This window comes from Notothenia rossii (genome assembly GCF_949606895.1).
Source record: "Notothenia rossii genome assembly, chromosome: 2".
NCBI classification, from domain to species: Eukaryota; Metazoa; Chordata; class Actinopteri; order Perciformes; family Nototheniidae; genus Notothenia; species Notothenia rossii.
In genome coordinates, this window is record NC_136904.1 from 50,560,814 (window position 1) to 50,585,517 (window position 24,704).

At 39.3% G+C, this 24,704-nt stretch overlaps 1 protein-coding gene across 1 annotated transcript in view; it reads left to right on the plus strand.

Moving 5' to 3' along the window:
* Positions 1–24,704, plus strand: part of efl1 (elongation factor like GTPase 1) — a 175,071-nt gene that overhangs the window by 51,915 nt on the left and 98,452 nt on the right. The window contains exon 14 of the mRNA XM_079662374.1: positions 2,643–2,803. Coding sequence (XP_079518500.1) covers positions 2,643–2,803 — 161 coding nt within the window. The remainder of the gene's footprint in view (positions 1–2,642; positions 2,804–24,704) is intronic.

Below are 24,704 nucleotides of genomic sequence, written 5' to 3' on the forward strand. Positions count from 1 at the left end.
ATGATGGCTAAGAAAATGATCTCTTCACAAATTATGGCTACGTAAATGATGGCTACGTAAATGATGGCTACGTAAATGATGGCTGTAAATGATCTCTATGTAATTGATGGCTACGTAAATGATGGCTATGTAAATGATGGCTACGTAAATGATGGCTACGTAAATCATGGCTACGTAAATGATGGCTACGTAAATGACGGCTAAGTAAATGATGGCTACGTACATCATGGCTACGTAAATCATGGCTACGTAAATCATGGTTACGTAAATGATCGCTATGTAAATGATCGCTACGTAAATGAAGGCTAAGTAAATGATGGCTACGTAATTGATGGCTACGTAAATGATCGCTAAGAAAATGATGGCTACGTAAATGATGGCCACGTAAATGATGGTTATGTAAATGATCGCTTTGTAAATGACGGCTATGTAAATGACGGCTAAGTAAATGATGGCTAAGTAAACGTCGGCTACGTAAACGACGGCTATGTAAATGATCTCTACGTAAATGATGGCTACGTAAACTATCTCTACGTAAATTATGGCTACGTAAATGATCTCTACGTAAATGATGGCTACGTAAATGATGGCTATGTAAATGATGTCTACGTAAACGATGTCTACGTAAACGATGGCTACGTAAACGACGGCTACGTAAACGACGGCTGTAAATGATGGCTACGTAAATGATCTCTATGTAATTGATGGCTACGTAAATGATGGCTACGTAAATCATGGCTACATAAATGATCGCTACGTAAATGACGGCTAAGTAAATGATCGCTACGTAAATGATGGCTACGTAAATGTTGGCTGTAAATGATGGCTACGTAAATGATCTCTATGTAATTGATGGCTACGTAAATGATGGCTAGGTAAATGATGGCTACGTAAATGACGGCTGAGTAAATGATCGCTACATAAATGATGGCTACGTAAATGATGGCTACGTAAATGATCTCTACGTAAATGATGGCTACGTAAATCATGGCTAAGTAAATCATGTTTACGTAAATGATCGCTACGTAAATGATGGCTACGTAAATGATGGCTACGTAAATGATCTCTACGCAAATGATCTCTACGTAAATGATGGCTACGTAAATGATGGCTACGTAAATGATCGCTAAGTAAATGATCGCTAAGTAAATGATCGCTACGTAAATGATCGCTAAGTAAATGATCTCTACGTAAATGATGGCTACGTAAATGATGGCTACGTAAATGATTGCTAAGTAAATGATAGCTACGTAAATGATGGCTAAGAAAATGATCTCTTCGCAAATTATGGCTAAAGTAAATGATGGCTACGTAAATGATGGCTGTAAATGATGGCTACGTAAATGATCTCTATGTAATGGATGGCTACGTAAATGATGGCTACGTAAATCATGGCTACGTAAATGATGGCTACGTAAATGATGGCTACGTAAATGACGGCTAAGTAAATGATGGCTACGTACATCATGGCTACGTAAATCATGGCTACGTAAATCATGGTTACGTAAATGATCGCTACGTAAATGACGGCTAAGTAAATGATGGCTACCTAAATGATGGCTACGTAAATGATCGCTAAGAAAATGATGGCTACGTAAATGATGGCCACGTAAATGATGGTTACGTAAATGATCGCTATGTAAATGACGGCTATGTAAATGACGGCTATGTAAATGACGGCTAAGTAAATGATGGCTACGTAAACGTCGGCTACGTAAACTACGGCTATGTAAATGATCTCTACGTAAATGATGGCTACGTAAATGATATCTACGTAAATGATGGCTACGTAAATGATCTCTACGTAAATGATGGCTACGTAAATGATGTCTACGTAAACGATGGCTACGTAAACGATGGCTACGTAAACGACGGCTACGTAAACGACGGCTGTAAATGATGGCTACGTAAATGATCTCTATGTAATTGATGGCTACGTAAATGATGGCTACGTAAATCATGGCTACATAAATGATCGCTACGTAAATGACGGCTAAGTAAATGATCGCTACGTAAATGATGGCTAAGTAAATGATGGCTACGTAAATGATCGCTGTAAATGATGGCTACGTAAATGATCTCTATGTAATTGATGGCTACGTAAATTATGGCTACGTAAATGATGGCTACGTAAATGACGGCTAAGTAAATGATGGCTACGTAAATGATGGCTACGTAAATGATGGCTACGTAAATCATGGCTAAGTAAATCATGTTTACGTAAATGATCGCTACGTAAATGACGTTTAAGTAAATGATTGCTACGTAAATGATGGCTACGTAAATGATGGCTAAGTAAATGATGGCTACGTAAATGATGGCTACGTAAATGATATCTAAGTAAATGATGGCTACGTAAATGATGGCTAGGTAAATGATGGTTACGTAAATGATGGTTACGTAAATGATCGCTATGTAAATGATCGCTATGTAAATGACGGCTAAGTAAATGACGGCTAAGTAAATGACGGCTAAGTAAATGACGGCTACGTAAACGACGGCTACGTAAACGACGGCTACGTAAATGATGGCTAAGTAAATTATGGCTAAGTACAGCCTCCAGTGTGTGAATCTGTACAGTAAGATGGTTTCCAGTGTTTGAGTCCTAAATAACTTCCTGTTTGTCCTATGTTTCCTGTCAGCCAAGATGGAAAGTTTGACCCTGAAGGACTCAAAGCCACAGGAGGAAGAGGAGCAGCACACCTTCGTGGCGTTTGCACGGATCTACAGCGGGGTGGTGAAGAAAGGCCAGAAAGTGTTCGTGCTGGGACCGAAGTATGACCCCGCGAAGGGCCTGAGCATGGTACACCAACCAACCTTTAAAGAACATGTTCCACACTTTTCCTGTCTGTATAATGTAACATCTGTTATTGATTTGGAGCTTTGGACTTTTAATCATTAGATTGAGTACACTAATGTTTACCGTAAAGTAGTGCTGGGCGGTATACCGATTCATACCGAATACCATGAACTTTTTATAATATGATATACATTTTTCATATACAACAATACTTGCGGGGAAAAAAAAGTAGCGCATAAGAAGTGGCGAAGGGCGCTCACACCCGCACCGTTGAAATACATGCTTGGGTACAGCGTAAAGCGTATTAGCAGTAACGTACTATGTGAAGCAGAATGTAAAGATGGACACTGAAGAACATGAGACTGGAGATGGAGATATGACACACAAGACTAACTTGTGCCGAGGAGAGGAGCTGTGTCTGTCGTTTGGAGGTTTTTTGGATTAAACAAATCTGACGTAGACCAAACAAACATTTATTGCAAATCTTGTTGAACTAAAATCGTTGCCTTAGGAGGTAACACAAGTACTTTACCCCACCACCTCAACAGGAAGCACTTATTGGAATACGAAGAATGTATGAAAATAGTATCTGCATCAACAAGAATGCTGGTGCAATGTCTAAAGTAAAGTCGGGTCAGGTGTCGCTTGAAGACGCATTTGTTCCAGGGACTGCCTGTGATAGGAAAAGCAAAACATGGAACGAGGTCACACACACAATATCATTCTATCTGGCCAAAGACATGGTCCCACTGCATACAGATGTAGCGATTCATTTCAGACAGTTTGAAACGCGAGGGCCGTGATTGGTACGTGATCTGCCCTCGCTCAATGGAAAACCTCCAGCTTGACTTGAGACCGCCCCCATGATAGATAAATGTAATTATAATGAAGCCAGCTGCAATGGATCATTGATCCACCAGGGGTTGCAGTGGGGTTCCACACTGGAGCTCATGTGAAATAAAGTCAAATACAGTACAGTACAGTGGAACTTTGTTAAGATCCATATGTCACGGATATCATACTCTGTGCTAAATAAGAGACATGTAATCATTTACAAAACATCAACATGTTGTTATTTAACAAAATAATGTTGTTTGTCGAAAAAAACGAACGGGAGGAAATGCCCGGCTCTCGATTTTTAATCCTAATTTAATCATCATCTTCACCAAGATCATTTATGTTTATGTTCGCCGAATTGACATGAAATCACTGACACATATGAATATACTGTATTCAACTTCATTAAAACGTTATTAACGTGCCTAAACTCAGTAATTCACAAAAAATATTTATATTTTAATGGAGCCTTGTCGGCAGATCAGGATCCCAAAGCGTAGCGGAGGGATCCTGATCTGGATGACGGGTGTTATTTTCCCCATAAGGAACAAGTCGCTGCAAATTATCCCGCTTATTACATGGCCACATTTTCAACTAAGTAACGACATGACTCCCAATATTAATTTAAAGCTTTTATGGGTTTAGAAAATGTTTTTATTGATTTAAAAAATAGTTGTATTGATTTAAATTGACATGCATCCGCGAAGAAAAATAGTCCGTTGTTACCGTTTTTTAAACAATGTGAATGAAACGGCAGCTCTCTCCCCCCTCCCCCCCGGATCTTTCTTCTCCAGCAGCTAAATTAACTGTAGGTTACTCTGAGTGACCATAGACTGTATGTTACAAGCTTACAGTTAGTGACGTAACAACACCATAAAAGCTGGTGGGTTGAAAGTTATACGGGTTGTAAAAAGAACTAGAATAATTGTGATTTATTTATTGTGGCTTTTATGTTTTTAGGTATAAAATGTTATGTAATTCAGGCTCATAGTTCATCCTTCTTTAAAAGCCTTCAACAATGACAATATTCATAGTAATTTAATAAATCCTTCCAACACACATTGTAAAAAATAGCCTACTGTAAGTTAAGAAATCATTCCAATATGTACATCTTCTGATGTAACAACAATAACATTATAAATAGTAACATAGCTGAACATGGTATTGCACATTTAGCTTTGAGTGTCACTGACCTGAGATGTTTTTATTACATGAATTAAGGTGATTGAGGCTTTGGGATGCAAACTCATCTGTATGAAAAAGGTGACAAGGATCCGAGCCCCCGGCTCCCCGACCTCACGGAATATCGGCTTTAAAATGAGGAATAACAGGATTTTAGCAGTCAGAACAACTAAAGCAGCAGTGTTAATAATAACAGAAACGCCAAAGAGTCACATCTAATAGAAATATATAAAAGCATTTATTAGAATTTTGTAGCAGTCAGTTTATAATTTCGGCAGCACTGTTGAGCATTCCTCTGTGCAAGGCACAAAAAAAGTAACTAAGTTCATAAACTCAACAAGTACTATACTTGGGCACAATTTTGAGATACTTGTACTTTATTTAAGTATTTCAATGTTTTGCTATTTTGTTCTTCTACTCCACTACAGTTCAGAGGTATATGGTGTACTTCTACTCCCCTATATGTATTTAATACCTTTAGTTACTTTACAGATGTGGATGAATGATGTGAAATATAATCAAGTGTTAATTGCGACTTTAGTTCCACCTGGAGTAAATCCACAAGCTACCCTGCAGTATACAAAGTCATTCAAACTAGCTGCACCTTTACCAGCTTTGAGAACACTTTCATGATCAATCATTATAAAACATATATGTTATTCTGAAATGGACCAATCTGCACAATGACTACTTTTACTGTTGCTACTTTAACTATATTTTGATGATAATACTTTTCTACTTTTACCTGAGGAACATTTTGAATGCAGGACTTTTACTGTAACAGAGTATTCCTACACTCTGGTACTTCTCCTTTTACTCAAGTACAAGACCTGAGTGCTTCTACTTTTACTCAAGTACAATATATATATATACTTATACCACCTCTGTCTATAGCCTATGCAAAAAACTATTAGAAATAGAAGGCTAAAGCTAACATTAGCAGATAGTGACAATGTATGCTAGCTAGCTAGCTCAACGATTCCTTAAATAATATTGCCACAGAAAAACTTTTCAGTTCACATCACGCTCTGCCGCTCCGACAGGGAGCTCTGCTCTGAACACCTGAACGGCCCATTCTAACAGCTGTTCACCAGCGGTCCGGTCTGTGCCACAGTGACTCCGGACGCGCAGTTAATATTAACGAACGCACCCGTAGGTAAAGTAGCTGCTGAAGCTAGACCGTCATCTCGAAGCAGCAGAGCCTTATTATACATCCATGAGAGCAGAGCCGACAGGCAGGAAGACTCGAGCACACAGCTCGCACTTCATTATAATATATAAAAAAATAACACCATGCGTGCTGCTCACGGCCGCAGATTACTCCGGGTCCCAGACCCCCCCATACCCCAAAAATATTTTTATTGCAGAACTACATGAATCACACAAACGACCTATTTTGGATTCAAAATGGCGAATTTCACCGAAAGTTGACAAGTTTGCACATAACATCTGAAACAATGTAACAAGCCTTTGTGGGGATGTAGCTAGGGATGTGAGGAGTGAGGGACACGGCTTAGATCGGGCGTGTCGCCTGTCAGGACAGGAGAGTGTGTGCACCAGTCTGCCTTGATCTATGAATTAATGTCCGTGACACTCTCTGCTGCCCACAGCTGTTTTATAGAAGGAAAACCTCCTTCACTTCATGAAAGTGTTTTAACCACACACACCTCTACACACACACACACACACACACACACACACACACACACACACACACACACACACACACACACACACACACACACACACACACACACATACACACACACACACACACTAGTTGGGTTTCACCAACTAATCGACTAGTCGACTACCTTTACCACTAGTTGGCGCTGTAGGCCCTAGTCGACTAGTCGTGGAAAAAAATGGAGGTAAACGAGGTGCTGCAAAATGCTATAAAACACGTCCGACATTCTTATGTATGGCAGTACTTCAACGAAGATGTAACCAACTCCACAGTGAAGTGTCAGTTGTGTACAGCTGTACTGAAGTACAATACAAATGCATCTGCTATGCGCAACCATCTGAAGATGAAACACCCGCTGCCGACAGCTAGCACTAGCAGTAATGCTAGCACCAGTGAGCAACGGACCGGCGTCAGCACTGAACAGAGGCAAACGAACAGCAAGAAAACACGGGTCAACAGTGATGCGGATGATGAGCTACGGGATTACTGCCAGCGGACACCGCATATCCCCACAATGGATAATCCACTGGAGTGGTGGGCAGAAAACGTGCACCGCTTCCCCCGCTTTCGAGGAGCTACCTGGCTATTCCAGCCACAAGCACCCCGAGTGAGAGGGTTTTTTCCCTGGCAGGCAACACTGTCACCCGAAAGCGGTCAAGCCTCCTTCCCTCACATGTCGATGCGTTGGTGTTCAAACCAAAAATATGGAAAGGTGGACGTTATCGTGGAGGACAGCGAATAAAGTGTTGCGCAATGCGCTGTTGCGCACTGGATTTACGTGGCATTTATGTAAACAAGAGTTTTTTGCTGTCGATTTTGGTGAGTCCAGTGTTTGTTATTTACTCAGCCATGTAACACAAATTAAAATGCAGTGTTTAATGTTACTGTATGAGTTCCAATAGAAAATACAGTTGTAAACCTCTCTCTGTGTGTCTCTATTATGACGTAACGACTAGTCGACGAGTCGACTACTATTTTGAAAAGCTAGCCGACTAGTAAATATTGGTAGTTGTGAAACCCCTAACACACACACGCACGCACGCACGCACGCACGCACACACAATTGACATGAAATCACTGACAAATATGAATATACTGTATTCAACTTCATTAAAACGTTATTAACGTGCCTAAACTCAGTAATTCACTAAAAATGTTTATATTTTAATGGAGCCTCGTCGGCAGATCAGGATCCCAAAACGTAGCGGAGGGATCTTGATCTTGAAAAATAGTCCGTTGTTACAGTTTTTTAAACAGTCTGAATGAAACGGCAGCTCTCAGCTGTGTATTTACACAACTAATGGCCCATCAACCACAGCTCTCTCCCCACCTCCCCCCTGATCTTTCCTCTCCAGCAGCTAAATTAACTGTAGGTTACTCTGAGTGACAAGCTTACAGTTAGACACAACACTGTCATTGCAAGTGACCCTCAGTTTGTTGACTTTTATGTTCAACTCCTAAATTCGTTACTGATAAAAAAGGGCTTCTACTGTACCTAATTACTTTAACACTAGAACTGCCAGAGGTTTTTGTATATGCCTACCTAAACCCGTCAAATCCCGCAATTAGAATGCACATTTTAACTACATAGCGTGCTACATAACACACTTTCAGGAAAAGTCACGGACTGGGAGACTTTAATATTTTATTGAAAAAAAGTTACATTGCACACACACAACACACATCACACAAATTGACCCGATTGGCAGTTCTAGTGTTAAATAAACTCACTAATTAATGAAACCAGTTCAATACGCATTACTCTTATTCTTATCATTCTTTATGAGCGCAGAAATAGTCTTAAAATCAGATCTGTTTTTTAAATGAAATCTGACGGCAGGCAGTTACCTCTGATCACCTATGATAAATGCGCCACACCTAATCGCTGGCCATTCAGCCACATAGCTCCCTCTATACAAATCAAGCTGTAGACGGTGTGAAAGCACCTATTGTTTTAAATAATGGTCGGAATGTGACCTGTGAGCCTTCTGAATTACCGTGGGACAGCACATTCTAAACTAAAATGTATTATCTTAATAATATCTTTATATTCATAATAATAATAAATCATACAGTATGTGTCCGAAAGGGAGCAGGAGGAAGCAAACACAAAAATATACAAAAAATATACTCCATATTAAAGCAAACGATTGTAAAGGTAAAAGTATGAGCATAAGATATAAAGAAGTGTAATGTAAACATTTACATTATTATTATTATGATTATTTAATATATAAAGACTATATATTATTGAATTACAAGATTATATATACTTTAGTTGATCTAAAATATTGATGTGTTCAAATGCTCTTCAAAACACAACTGCAAGTCCATGAAACTTGTCTTTCTGTATTTGTGAATGAAGCGCCACCTCCTGGTTAAAACCTGAAATTGAAAATCTGGCAACGCCCTCTTGGAAAATAGTGGGAGGGCTTAACATTCCTCTATACTGGTTTTAGGCAGGTCGTAGGCAGGAAGCTGTAAGCTTGAGTCTGAAATTAAGTGCTACATCTGTACAGTGGAAAAAGGGTCTTCAGGCCGATGATCAAACCCTGGATCCATAGACATACATAAAACTCAGGAGGGCCACCACTGATCAGGTCAGGGCTCGACAGTAACGGTTGCCAGGTTGCCATTGGCAATCATTCAGAAAGAATGTCAACCACTTCTTGGCCTTTGGTTGTGTTAAGTATGTTCGTTATTCTCGCGTCCAGGAGAGAAGATTTAAAAATTAGACTAAATGGAGTCTCTGAGAAGATTCAAATGGGATACTTTAATTAAAAAAGGCGCGGTAGTGTTACAAGCAGAATATTGTTCAGGTCAGGAGAGAAAACCTGCAGCTCCCTCTCGCAATGGCGGCCGTGAAGAAGAGAGCACACAAGTCTTCGTACTTCCCGCTTGCTGGCTGTTCGATCCTCCTCTCTGGGAGCTGTAGTGACGTAGGGGACTCCCCCCTCGTTCTTCTGAGTCAGATATTGCGTTATACCGAGGATTCCGACATTTTACATTAATTGCTTACTTCCACATGCCTTTTCTCCTCATATTCTCTTTCATCACTTTTCATTTAACACATTCTAAACGCTGTAATTCATGCTTTAAAAATACTGGAAATACTTCACGGCATTTTGCTTTCTGGTGGAGTTCCGGATGTTGTCACATGCTACCCACGTCTGTAAACAATAATGTATTCAAATAAACTGTTCCTTCATTTAATATTCAGCATGGTAGTATCTCGACATCTATAGTTGTAGTGTTAAATCAGTAGGTTTTGGTGTGCATCACTCCATGTCATTTCGCTGCTAAATGTACCTCTTTAGGAAATAGTATATTAGCCACATGCTAAATGCTAACCGGAGATGAAGGATTTTCAGAATAAAAGCTTAACAACTGGTTATGCACGAGAATTTCTGTTTTTTTCAGTATAAAACAGCATTTAAACTGACGGTATGTTTAAGCTACATTATACCATCAAAACATTGATTTTAATTTTTAACAGTCCCTCCTTACACACCTTTTAGGTGTGTATCCAATACTGAAATCAATGAGTTCTTCATCTGAACTTTGCATCGTACATAACTCATATTACAAACATACAATCAAAATGGAATGGTTCAATAGCCTTAACTTTACAAAAATACAAAAAAATACTTTGACTGCTCAAACATAAAGGTTTTCCCTTGTGCATAACTTCTAGTGTTTACATTCTTCAAATATTGCAGCAATGGCTTGGTATTAGAACATTTCTTCCTCCCTCCTTTCCCAGAAACCGTTCCCATACCACGCTCAGTGTTAAGGCACTTGTTTTTTACAAAGTGAAAAGAAACAAACCATTTTAGAATAGCAATGATTTATAAAACATGAGATCCACCATATTAGAATAGTATAAAGTAATAAAGAATAAAATAAAATATCTTGGATTGGCAAAGTAAATTGAAAAATAAAAATAAACTATCTCGGAATAGTGTAAAGTAAATTGAAATGGATTCACTTCATTTTAGCATTTTGTTTTGCTCACTTCTTCACATGATTTCATAATTTAAAGAATCATATCAGCTGGACATTCATTGATCAATCTCATCTCCGAACATCCATATCATTTAAACTAACTCATCATTGTCATCAACATCTGTACGGGGGTTGGTCGTCTTGTTCTGCTAGCATTTGTAACTGTCTCCTCATGAGAAATTTACCCTCCCTCCTTTCATACCATTTAAGGTATGAAAGTAATATGTTCTCTAGAAGGGGCCGTCGTGTTCAATCGGTACTTTGGGTGGTCTGTTCTAATGCAGTGATAAAGTCCCTGAAATGGTGTGAAAACTCGTGGAATATCAATAACTCATTATACTAATTTATCTTCAATTCTGGTCTACTTAAATAGCTATGCTAACCCCTTTAACAGTGTGTGGAACCTTGGGTGCCCGAGCATGTGATAATTACTCCCTCCTTTAACAAGGATTTTAAAAACAGAAGTCATTTCATTTAATAGTTTGTAGTTCAATTCCGGAATTTACACTTATGGCAGGTATGTTTCTCCTTTAAATAACATCTCTAAATGTCAGGTCATTTGGTGAATGGATGACCATTAGGAGCTGGTGGCGCTTGTCTTTTAAAACTCATACTCTGGTGCCGTGCGTTCCCTCTGAAGTTGCAAGTAAGATTTAAAACATCTGCAGGGTGGGTCGAGCGACCCCTTCTCCCTGAACGATATTTGTTGTAACAAATATGCACCATTACAATGAGTGATCCAAGGCCCCGCATGTATTACTCCCAATTATATTAGTTTCGTTTTAATTAAAATGTGCAATCTCTCTTTGCCCAGTGTCTTTTTAAAACTCTACATCTTGGACGAAAAACAAATGTTATTTCCACCTTAATCTTCCCTCCTGAGGTAATAACCATGCTACAATGGAGAAATCAATACTCTAGATTGGAATACTATCTTTGGCTTGGTACTAGCTCTACCTTTAACATTTTTCATACAAATAAAGATTTGTCTGCTTTTATAGAGTGGTTACTAAAACCATCCCTTTAAACTGTAGGTCCATACTGTAACAAATTAAATCTTCCCCAAATTCACACATGAATAAAAAACTCTTAAAGAATAATTTGTTCATATGATGAAAAGATTGAATAATATGTTCTACCCTCAGTCTGTTTTTAGGGTTATTTAATAGTTTCCTCTTTCTTTCTTTATAAATTCACCAATTGATTAATTCATGGCTAATAAAAAAATGTCTTTACATATTTCTCGTTGGTGAATAAGTGTGTTTATGTGTAAACTCACTCACTCCCGTTTTCCTTCTCTCCCCCTTTGGTTGTCAAGCCACGACCCCCTCACGTTCTGCCGGACCATGCCAACTCCTCCGACCTGTCTTCTCCTCCGTCCACCTTCTCCTCAGTCCATCTGCTCTTGGATCCTTCCGCTGTAACTCTTTTGAGTGGCCCAACTGCTTTGCTTTTCATCTCCTCCTTTACAGTCTCTACTTTGTTGCATGGAGGGCGTATTCTGCTCTCATGTCCCACACTCGGCTCTTGTTCATGTCCTGTGGGGGACCGATGAGAGTGTTTTTATGTCACCTGTAGTTCTGGATGCCTCAGGTGGAGATGGTTCTGGATAAAGTCTTGTCATTGTTGGTTCAGCTCTGGTTCTCTGTCTGTTCGATGGAGAAGGAGGAGTCTTCCGTGGTGAGGTCTTTTTTCTGCTTGGAAGTTGGGGTCGTAGCGTTCTGACAGGCGGAGAGATAGAGAGAGAGAGATCTCGGGACGCATTATCTATAGTTAATTCTAACACACTGAGGTAAAATAAATCCAATCTTTCCCACTCTATTTTCCTAACCATACTATCTTTCTTAGATGTTAAATGTCATCTAAGCCCAGTTAATGTCTGTACCATATCCCTAAACATTGTTTTCACCCACTGTAACATGTCTAATCCAATCAACTCTTTCAGGAAACCATTTTCTTCTATACATTTAAAATACCTACATGTTTCAAGCACCACATATTTCACACACTATAAAAGAACGTCCCCATATTTTCTCCATCATTTTAAATCTCACTGTTATTTAGAAAATAAGTACGTTTTGTGACTGGACATATCTGCAATGTCGCCACTATCTGCTGGGAAATCTTGTTCATAGAGTTTGTACGTACATAGCTGTACTTGTGGGTTAGTAGCCTGTTTCAACTGTAATCTTTTTCAATAATTTTGCTCAGGTCACCGGTCGGTTGTTCATAAACTTAACAGGGGGTGCTTCTGGTACAGACTAAAACATGGATCCAGTGTATTTAGAGATTCCCCTAATCTGTTAATCCTCATCACTTACATATCCCGATCACTTAAACCCATCTCATCATTTGATACAAGAACTGCATATAAGGGGGGTGAATCATCTTGATTATAACCGCCTCACCTTTGGGAACGAGTATTTCTAACTCCTCCTTTTGTTGCTCAGCTGATCTTTTGGCTCTGGGGATACGTGAAAGTCTCTGAAACACTGCTGGAGTTCTGTTAGTGATGTGGGCATTCTCTATGAGTGAATTAATGCTTCCATATTTTACTTGATATTGTACTCCCCATCCTTTCAACAAGGTGCCAACTGTAATGAGCACAATCGACAATGCTATTCTGCCTCTTATCCCTAGGGGACCCAACAATTGGTTTGGCTTTGTTCTTGTCCTCATCTCTATTTTATCCCTGGTGGTGTTAGTTACAGAATTTAAATAATGAGTACAAAAATAACATATACAAAAAATGTGACTCTTTTTCAGATGTAAAAAAAAAAAAAAAAAAGTTTTCACATTAATATACAATCTATAAAAATCTATAGACAATTCGTCTTTTGAGCTGTTTCTATCTTTATCTTATTTCTATTTATTGTTTTTTTTCCAGCTCTGCCAAATCAGTCCTAACTTCCAATCATTTTCTGGAAGTTGCCAGTGAAGGGTGTGAGGTGGTGTCAATTTGCTCCTTTTTCTTAACCTTTAAACCGGAGCGCGTGTGAAGTTCGTTACAACTTTTCACGCTTCCATCCACCGGGGATCAGCCCACCGTCTTTTGTGAACTTTCATCCTCACCCAATCACTTGGCCGAATAAGAGTCTCTTCTGGTGTCTCGTCTGGTATCTCTGTAGTTTTCCTAGCCTGTGTAGACAAAACTTGCATAATATTACTCAGAGTTCTGACATATTCATCCACTTCTATTTGTCTAATATCTAAAACTGGACCACTCCCTCCTTGGAGAAGGCCCAAGCTTCGGCATACCTCTTGTTGTTATGAGACCTATTGTTAACTACCGTAATTTTCGGACTATAAGGCGCATCTGAATATAAGCCGCAGCAGCTAAATGGAATGATGTGTACATATATAAGCCGCACTGGACTATAAGCCGCAGGTGTTTTAATGTTTAATTACCATATGTAAGGGTTCGTGCACAGAGGGGATTGTCGCGAAAGAGATGGCTGTTTGAGGAAGCTCCCATTTATTAACATTTCAACAAACAAGTTGCATATTTGCATAACGTATTCAAGTGTTACCATTTAGTGCAATAGTAGCTACAGAACATGTACTGTGCTGTGTAAACTGTACTGTATCACATAGCGTTTCAGACACACAACCTTTTCAACTTTCAAACTTAAACGGTGCGCTCCCAGCGCACGTACCGGCATTGATCTACAGCAGCGGTTTTCAACCAGTGGTACGGGGACAAACTGTCTCGCTCTCGTAATGTCTGTCTTGCTCTCGTTCTGTCTCTCGTACCACTCTCGGTTCCACTTTTACTTTTGCGCGCTACCTGTCTCACTCTTTTCCGGCCTCCAACTTTTCCTGCTGGAACCCGCCGATTAAAGGTGGGGGTCCGCGGACCGGCCATAGAGCCCATAAAGTTAAAGGTGGTGGACTGTAACCTGTAAAATCCATAGATTTAGGAGATCCCCTAGTGGCCGTTAGCTGTAAAAATCCATAGATTAGCCGCACCGTTATATAAGCCGCAGCGTCGAAAAATGGGAAAAAAGGCGCAGCTTATAGTCCGAAAATTACGGTACATGTTATTATTTATTAACTACAACGTCACCGAATCAACATATCTGTATAATCATGACACTCCCTCCTTTGAGCATAACATGCTCAATTAATATTGCAATGATTACCCTATTATGAACAGGACATGTAAAACCCATAACGTTGCATTAAATAAATATAACTTCTCCGTGTAACCATAAGGCGTACAAAAATATCGTATGATGTACGGCTTTCTGATGGTAAACATCTATATTCACAAAAAGATCTGCCATTAGCACAAAAAATAGTTTACTTGTTTCAATAATGTCTTTTGTCATTTTATGCATCATCGTTGCTGCGAAAAACAATACCCCTTGTTTCGCTAATGCGTCTCAATAATTCTAGGATCAGAGGATGGTTGATACTTCTGAACTAACATATGATAAAATAATATTTCTCCAAACTGGAGAGAAAATATGAACTATTCTCACAGAGGGTGACCTGCATGAAGGGCTGGTGCCCCTCACTCAAAATGAGATATTGTCTTACGCATTATAAATCAGTAAAGTTACTCAAGAATAAATAAATTAAAACTGATTCTTGAAACTGTTGTAAAAACCCTACAACTTCTTCCTCCAAGCTCTCAATCAGTGTTATGTTATTTAATCTGCGGCTCATGCCTTAAAACAGATACTTCAGACCGATTATAAAATTGTGTTTATGAGAAATATGTAATCTGACTCCATAAATCACATAATTGTTTGATGAAAAACTACACTTCTACGAACAATAAATGAAGTTCCCCTTTAAACACAGCCCCGGTCTTCTGACGGGGTCTATCTATGTACTGGCTGGCAAATGTTCGGCCAGTTTCTGTCGCTCTGTTACTGTTCTCCCGCTAACAGTCACTCTCTAGTTCTGCTGGGTTCTTGTTGACTTCTTCACTGGTTTGAGACAAGCGACCCTATTGGAACACCTCCCTTTGTAGCCAGACTTCACCACAGCAGAATCGAGTTTCTGTTTTCAGGTCTGGACAGCTTCACGTCAGGTGTATCGCCGCCCCTTGCATATTTTGGGTGGAAACCCATCGTCTTGACCTCACTAGCTGTGTGGACACAATAGTTTTCTGTGTGGGGGAACAACATCACTCGTAATGTATTTTCCTTCTCATAATTACAAAAATAGTCTGCTAAATGTTCTACTATGTCTTAATCTTCTACTACTCTGTGGATACTTTATGTGTAAATGCAATATTCTACTCACGATCTTTTAAATAACATTCAACCTCTCCCTCCTGTGGTGACATATGTGGCTCTATGTAGCTTGATTTCAAAATACTCTTGTGCTGAAGATGCATCACCTGGCGGTCTGGCCCTCTGAGCTTCCTCCTTGTTCTGGTTGCTACCAGGCTGTCAGTGGCATTTGGTTCATTTTTGGCACACCTGTTCGTCTTTGACATCCCTGGGACCCCCTTCTTCTGTCGTCATCATGGAAACCTCCCCTGGGGTAAATGCATGGAGGGCCGTTGTTTGGTGCATTGTTCTGCGGACACTCTCTGGACCAATGTCCCATTTGGCTGCAATGGTAACATCTCTCAAACCGGAAACCTCTTCCTCCTTTTTGTCGGTTCTGCATCTGAATCTCTGGCACTCCTCGAGGTTGAACTGTTTGAGGTGTCTGCCCTGCCTTCTCTGGTTCTTTGGCTATCTTCGATGTAGCTGCCATTTGCCTTGCCGCTTTCTTGTTTTTATTAGCTTCGGTATCTTTCTCAGCTATTTGTATCTTCAAGAGTCTCAGTTGTAATGCTACCATTTCTGTCTTTTGTATTTCTCTTTGTCGTCGTCTTTCTTCTGTGATTTCTTCTAATCGTATGTTCTCTTCCATCAGGTGTTTTGATTTACTGGTTAGCATTCTTACTTCATACTCCAATTCTTTGAGATGTTTGTCCGTGGAGACTCCATTCAACTGCAAGACTTCTCCTATAAAACCAACATTCGGGGAGGGAGGAGGGACTTCGGCCAAGCTTAGATACAGCTTCGGAGTTTGGATAACTGGAGCCTCTTTGGTTTTTTCTGCTATGTCTTCCCTCACTGCCAGGTCTGCTACTTGGGCCACATTTATGCTGTCTGCCAATAGGCTGGCATATTCCAGGTGGAGTATCAGACTTGTAACTCTTATACATCTTTCTTCAGCTTCCCTCCATATAGTTAGCTGTTGTAGGCATTGTTCGTGCTCAGAGTCGAGTACTGTTCTTCTATGGGCTTTTGTTGGTCCAGGTTGATCATCTGCTGGAATCAGTCCTCTTGTTTGCCACTGTTCCAACAGTTTCTCTATTTGGTTCCATCTCTTCTGTCTTTTACTTGGAAAGGTCAAAGCATCTGATCTGATTTCTACCCTTTCCTTGATATCTGCAGTTGAGCCTGGCTCTGCGTCTGGTCTCAACTTAGTTTCTTTCTCACTTCCTATTCGAATGAAGTTATTAAGTTATCAAAGATCGAAGTACTAATCCTCCGACTAGCACCTTTGTTTCTGATAAATAATATCCTATGTCATCCGAACTTAACTTTAAATCTGGGTTGTTGTTTTTTTTAGTTGCTAAAGGTTTTTCTTTTTTTTTCTTTTTTAAGTTATAGATTTTCTTTTTTAAGTTTTTTGTAAAATATTAATAAAGTAAATTAAAATATAAAAATTATGCACATTTTAAAATATGAAATGTTAAAAATAAAAATTGTACAGTGTATGGTTTTGACTTTGAAAATTAGAAATCTGGTGAAAATCTACTGTGTACAGTACATACCGAAGTGTATGGAATTATGTAAATGTCATAACTTGTGTTAGCTTTTTGAATATTCTATAGTCTTATTTGAAAGACTATTATTTAAAGTTTCTTATCTTATAATTAGAAACCACTTGGAATTCTATCTTGGCGATCAAGCATGTGTTTATTTATAACACTTAAAATTAAACTTCAAAATGCTATTGAATTTTTCCTAAGAGGTGTTTCCTCTATCTGTGTAATAATTATGTACTACCAGCAGAGTGCGCTGTTGTAATTTACAGTTCAATCCACTAGGTAAAACTGTTGCAAAACTGACCTCACTTCAACAAGAAAAAGTTTATTTTCCTTCTTAAAAATATGAAGAAAATTACACTATGGTAAAACAACACAGCACATAACCGCCAAAACACATTTGCAAACAGGAATATTTCCAAAAACCGCCAATACACACTAGCAAGCAAAATTCCAAAATCAGATTGGGTTTTGATAAAACTAACTGAGTACAGATGTAGCGATTCATTTCAGACAGTTTGAAACGCGAGGGCCGTGATTGGTACGTGATCTGCCCTCGCTCAAGGGAAAACCTCCAGCTTGACTTGAGACCGCCCCCGTTATAGATAAATGTAATTATAATGAACCCAGCTGCAATGGATCATTGATCCACCAGGGGGTGCAGTGGGGTTCCACACTGGAGCTCATGTGAAATAAAGTCAGATACAGTACGCTGGATGTACAGCGGAACTTTGTTAAGATCCATATGTCACGGATATCATACTACTGTGCTAAATAAGAGACATGTAATCATTTACAAAACATCACCATGTTGTTATTTAACAAAATAATTTTGTTATTCTAAAAAAACGAACGGGAGGAAATGCAGCCCGGCTCTCGATTTTTAATCCTAATTTAATCATCATCTTCACCATGATCATTTATGTTTATGTTCGCCGAATTGACATGAAATCACTGACACATATGAATATACTGTATTCAACTTCATTAAAACGTTATTAACGTGCCTAAACTCAGTAATTCACAAAAAATATGTATATTTTAAATGGAACTTCGTTGGTCGATCAGGATCCCAAAGCGTAGCAGAGGGATCCTCATCTGGATGAAGGGTGTTATTTTCCCCATAAGGAACAAGTCGCTGCAAATTATCCCGCTTATTACATGGCCACATTCTCAACAAAGTAACGACATGACTCCCAATATTAATTGAAATGCTTTTATGGATTTAGAAAATGTTTTTATTGATTTAAAAAATAGTTGTATGTATTGATTTAAATTGACATGCATCCGCTAAGAAAAATTGTCCGTTGTTACAGTTTTTTAAACAGTCTGAATCAGGGCAGGAATTTCACGAGGGCCACGAGGGCCATGGCCCGCGGCTTCAACACCAGCATATTTTGAAGGAGGAAAAAAAAATCAGCGGTGCACTTGATTTGAGCCTGGAATGCACCGCTCGGACGGTCTATGACAGGGGTGGGGAACCTCCGGCCTCCGGGCCGTATACGGCCCTCGAGACCATTTGGTAAGGCCCTCGAGGTAATTTATAAACACACGCAAAAAAGAAAAAGATTCAAGAAATCTAGACCGCAAAATAATTAAACAAGCTTGTTTTGCCTGGCCAAGGTCAGGGTCCTTGAACACAACACGAGCCTAACGTGTCATCACGTGGTATATGTCTCGTCTGACAGGAGTGTAGTTCTAACGGAGAGCACCAGAACGCGGCTCCGGACCGGGACTTCGCAAATTGCAATACCCATAAGGAGCTGTACACATGCAGCAGTTTTTGCGTGGCTGTGTCTTTAGTTGAAAGCCCAGTGGCGATCTGTTCATCTGTCATACTGATCATACAGTCAATAACTTTGTTGTTATTAGCTTCTGGTTAGCTAGCTATGCTAACGAATATAATAAGCTTTTTCTCCAACCAGTGAGGTAAAGGCACATCTTTATATGATCATTATAGTTATAGAAAAATAAGAGAATAAAGTAAACAGCTATACAATACTAATATGACAGTAAAAAAAAGTTGTTATTAATAAACAAGAATACAGTTTAAAAGGGAAGTGATTTGTAAAATATCCATAAAGAAAAAAATCTGCTTACTGTTCTGTTTCATATGGGTGTTGAGAGATGTATCCATAGATCTCTTCATGTTGCTCTCAAAGTGCACCAGATTGATGCTTTTAATTTCAACATTAAAAAAAAATCTTCCTGGTGGTGCATGCCCCCAAACCCCCCTAGATGAGGTTAGATCCCACCCCCCCCCCCCCCCCCACACACTTAAATCATGTCCACATGGATATGAAACTAAATACATTTGCACACATCTTGTGTCCATATCTTTCTGTTTTGGTGGTCATGCCACGGTGCATGAATGCGCGGGTCATGGTCAAATATCTGGATTAAGAGGTTGCTTTTTTTTTGCACAGCATGAAAGAAACGCGAAATGAATGGGCTGTGATTTGAGTTTTTTAAGCAGACGTTGAGTGCAATAATTTGTACGGCCCTCGAAGGATGTTGTAAAAATTGAAATGGCCCTTGAGAGAAAAAAAGTTCCCCACCCCTGGTCTATGATGACAGTTGACATCAGTCTAGGACCTATCTCCGCCCACCCCTTCACGCGTCCGTGTGCGTAGGACGGTCTAGGACCTAGCTAGCTGATTCTCCGCTCAAGAAAAGGCTGAGGTGAGGTAAGGTTTTGTGATGATCCGGTTTGCCGTTAAGTTTTTCATTTGTCAAGCTTTAAGTGTAATTTTATGGATAACATTACTATTTCTTGCTCGTATGGTAATGCATAATTATAATATTTTGAAGTGTTTTTGTTACTACTTGGATAAGTTATGTTGCAGTTGTGTTCTTTTTTTATTATTATCTAGTGCTAGGCAGTTAGCGCTGTGTTGTTAGCTGTCAAAGATAAGATGATGCTTAATAAATATATATAAAAGTATTGTAAATGCATATACAATCGTAGTCACTTCATATCGTATGTTAAATCATTGTTTTAATTTATGGCCTTGGTGCCCTGGCTTTTGGGCTTTGTGCCCTTAAAAAATTGACAACTCAAAAGGCCAAGTGGCCTTGCCCCTAAAATGACGAAATTCCAGGCCTGGTCTGAATGAAACGGCAGCCCTCAGCTGTGTATTTACACAACAAATGGCCCATCAACCACAGCTCTCTCCTCCCCTCCCCCCCTGATCTTTCTTCTCCAGCAGCTAAATTAACTGTAGGTTACTCTGAGTGACCATAGACTGTATGTGACAAGCTTACAGTTAGTGACGTAACAACACCATAAAAGCTGGTGGGTTGAAAGCAATACGGGAGGTAAAAATAACTAGAATAATTGTGATTTATTTATTGTGGCTTTTATGTTTTTAGGTATAAAATGTTATGTAATTCAGGCTTATAGTTCACCCTTCTCTAAAAGCCTTCAACAATGACAATATTCATAGTAATTTAATACATCCTTCCAACACACATTGTAAAATAATAGCCTACTGTAAGTTAAGAAATAATTCCAATATGTACATCTTCTGATGTAACAACAATAACATTATAAATAGTAACATAGCTGAACATGGTATTGCACATTTAGCTTTGAGTGTTACTGACCTGAGATGTTTTTATTACATGAATTAAGGTGACTGAGGCTTTTTAACATACAGGGATGCAAACTCATCAGGTATGAAAAAGGTGACAAGGATCCGAGCCCCCGGCTCCCCCACCCCACGGAATAACAGAGGATTTTAGCAGTCAGAACAACTAAAGCAGCAGTGTTAATAATAACAGAAACGCCAAAGAGTCACATCTAATAGAAATATATAAAAGCATTTATTTTAAATTGTGTAGCAGTCAGTTTATAATTTTGGCAGCACTGTTGAGCATTTTGAAAATGTATTTTCATGCCTCTGTGCAAGGCTTAGTCTTTCTATCTTTATAGCCACATGGTGTAAAGTAACTCAGTTCATAAACTCAACAAGTACTATACTTGGGCACAATTTTGAGATACTTGTACTTTATTTAAGTATTTCAATGTTTTGCTACTTTGTTCTTCTACTCCACTACAGTTCAGAGGTACATGCTGTACTTTTCCTCCACTCCATGTATGTAATACTTTTAGTTACTTTACAGATGTGGATGAATGATGTGAAATATAATCAAGTGTTAATGGCGACTTTAGTTCCACCTGGAGTAAATCCACAAGCTACCCTGCAGTATACAAAGTCATTCAAACTAGCTGCACCTTTACCAGCTTTGAGAACACTTTCATGATCAACCATTATAAAACATATCATATCTATTATTCTGAAATGGACCAATCTGCACAATGACTACTTTTACTGTCGCTACTTTCACTATATTTTGATGATAATACTTTTCTACTTTTACTTGAGGAACATTTTGAATGCAGGACTTTTACTGTAACAGAGTATTCCTACACACTGGGACTATTACTTTTACTCAAGTACAAGATCTGAGTACTTCTACTTTTACTCAAGTACAAGACCTGAGTACTTCTACTTTTACTCTAGTACAAGATATGTGTGCTTCTACTTTTACTCTAGTACAAGATCTGTGTGCTTCTACTTTTACTCAAGTACAAGATTTGAGTACTTCTACTTTTACTCTAGTACAAGATCTGTGTGCTTCTACTTTTACTCAAGTACAAGATCTGAGTACTTCTACTTTTACTCAAGTACAATATATATATATACTTATACCACCTCTATTTATGGCCTATGAAAAAGACTATTACAAATAGAAGGCTAAAGCTAACGTTAGCAGATAGTGACAATGTATGCTAGCTAGCTAGCTCAACGATTCCTTAAATAATATTGCCAGAGAAAAACTTTTCAGTTAACATCACGCTCTGCCGCTCCGACAGAGAGCTCTGCTCTGAACACCTGAACGGCCCGTTCTAACAGCTGTTCACCAGCGGTCCAGTCTGTGCCACAGTGACTCCGGACGCACAGTTAATATTAACGAACGCACCCGTAGGTAATGTAGCTGCTGAAGCTAGACCATCATCTCGGAGCAGCAGAGCCTTATTATACATCCATGAGCAGAGCCGACAGGCAGGAAGACTCGAGCACACAGCTCGTACTTCATCATAATATATCAAAAAAGAACACCATGCGTGTCATGATGGCACATAACAGCTCACGGCCGCAGATTACTCCGGGTCCCAGACCCCCACATACCCCAAAAATATTTTTATTGCAGATCTACATGAATCACAAAAACAACTTATTTTGGATTCAAAACGGCGAATTTCGCCGAAAGGTGACAAGTTTGCATCACTGAACATAGACAGAGCACAACTGAAACATAACATCTGAGATGTAACAACATAATACACTTTTTGGGGATGCTTGGGATGTGAGTGAGGGACACGGCTTAGAACGGGCGTGTGGCCTGGCAGGACAGGAGAGTGTGTGCACCAGTCTTCCTTGATCTATGAATTCATGTCCGTGACACTCACTGATGCCCACAGCTGTTTTATAGAAGGAAATTCCTTCACTTCATGAAAGTGTTTTAACCACACACACCTCTACACACACATGACGGGTGTTATTTTCCCCATAAGGAACAAGTCGCTGCAAATTATCCTGCTTATTACACGGCCACATTCTCAACAAAGTAACGACATGACTTCCAATATTAATTGAAATGCTTTTATGGATTTAGAAAATGTTTTTATTGATTTAAAAAATAGTTATATGTATTGATTTAAAAAATAGTTGTATGTATTGATTTAAATTGACATGCATCCGCTCAGAAAAATAGTCCGTTGTTACCATTTTTTAAACAGTCTGAATGAAACGGCAGCTCTCAGCTGTGTATTTACACAACTAATGGCCCATCAACCACAGCTCTGTCCCCCCCTCCCCCCTTGATCTTTCTTCTCCAGCAGCTAAATTAACTGTAGGTTACTCTGAGTGACAAGCTTACAGTTAGACACAACACTGTAATTGCAAGTGACCCTCAGTTAGTTGACTTTTATGTTCAACTGCTAAATTCGTTACTGATAAAAAAGGGCTTCTACTGTACCTAATTACCTTAACACTAGAACCGCCAGAGGTCTTTGTATAGGCCTACCTAAACCCGTCAAATCCCGCTATTAGAATGCAATTTTTAACAACATAGGGTGCTACACAACACACTTTCAGGAAAAGTCACGGACTGGGAGACTTTAATATTTTTTTGAAAAAAAGTTACATTGCACACACACAACACACATCACACAAATTGACCCGATTGGCGGTTCTAGTGTTAAATAAATTCACTAATTAATGAAACCAGTTCAATACGCATTATTCTTATTCTTATCATTCTTTATGAGCGCAGAAATAGTCTTAAAATCAGATCTGTTTTTTAAATGAAATCTGACGGCAGGCAGTTAGCTCTGATCACCTATGATAAATGCGCCGCACCTAATCGCTGGCCATTCAGCCACAGACACTGTTCGAAATGGGGGGGAGCTAGGGAGAGCTTGTCTCCCCCGAAGAGGGAGGGAGCTCCCTTGAAGGCTGACTTTGAGATAAATAGGGGGAGCCCAAAACAATTGTGCATATTTGTGTCACACAGATTAGAAATGTTGAGTTTCTGTAAATAACAGTTCTTGAAATAAATAATAGTTATTGTTCATTACAGTTTCTGAATATTTGTTTTATATTTGTGAATATGTCTGGGTGTTGCCATCTGTACGTGGCGGCGCTGCATTCTTACTTACGTTGCTATGGTTATGGTGGTGATGCCGGCGCGGTATTTGAAATGTTCATATTGATATTTTTTTAACTCTGGCTTTGTAATAAAAAATATGGCAAAACGAAAACAGCCAAGCGTCACAGCTTTTGGATTCACAAGCAAAGAAGCGAAGGAGTCTAAAAATGACAACGTGAACGGAAAACAACTTTTAGTTGGCCGGCTGTAAGCGGCGTTAGGGTCGAGCTTGACAGCTCCACACCGTGGGAGAGGCCTGCCGATGCGGAGCCTGAAGAGGCTTCAACAACGGCCACATCCGCCGGCATAGTGACACCGTCTGTATTAGTAGAAGAGTGTTTTTATAGCAATTGATCGCATCCGCGCTGCTGCGCCAGTCAACAGAGTGTGCGTGTGACATATTTAGTAGCAGGATGTGCTCTGAAAAATAGGGCTCCCCGAAAGCAAATGGGTAATTCGAAAACTGACAGAGCTCCCTCTATACAAATCAAACTGTAGACTGTGTGAAAGCACCTATTGTTTTAAATCATGGTCGGAATGTGACCTGTGAGCCTTCTGAATTACCGTGGGACAGCACATTATAAACTAAAATGTTCAATCAATAAAGTAACATCTTATCTTATCTTAATAATATCTTCATATTAATAATAATAATAAATCATACAGTATGTGTCCGAAAGGGAGCAGGAGGA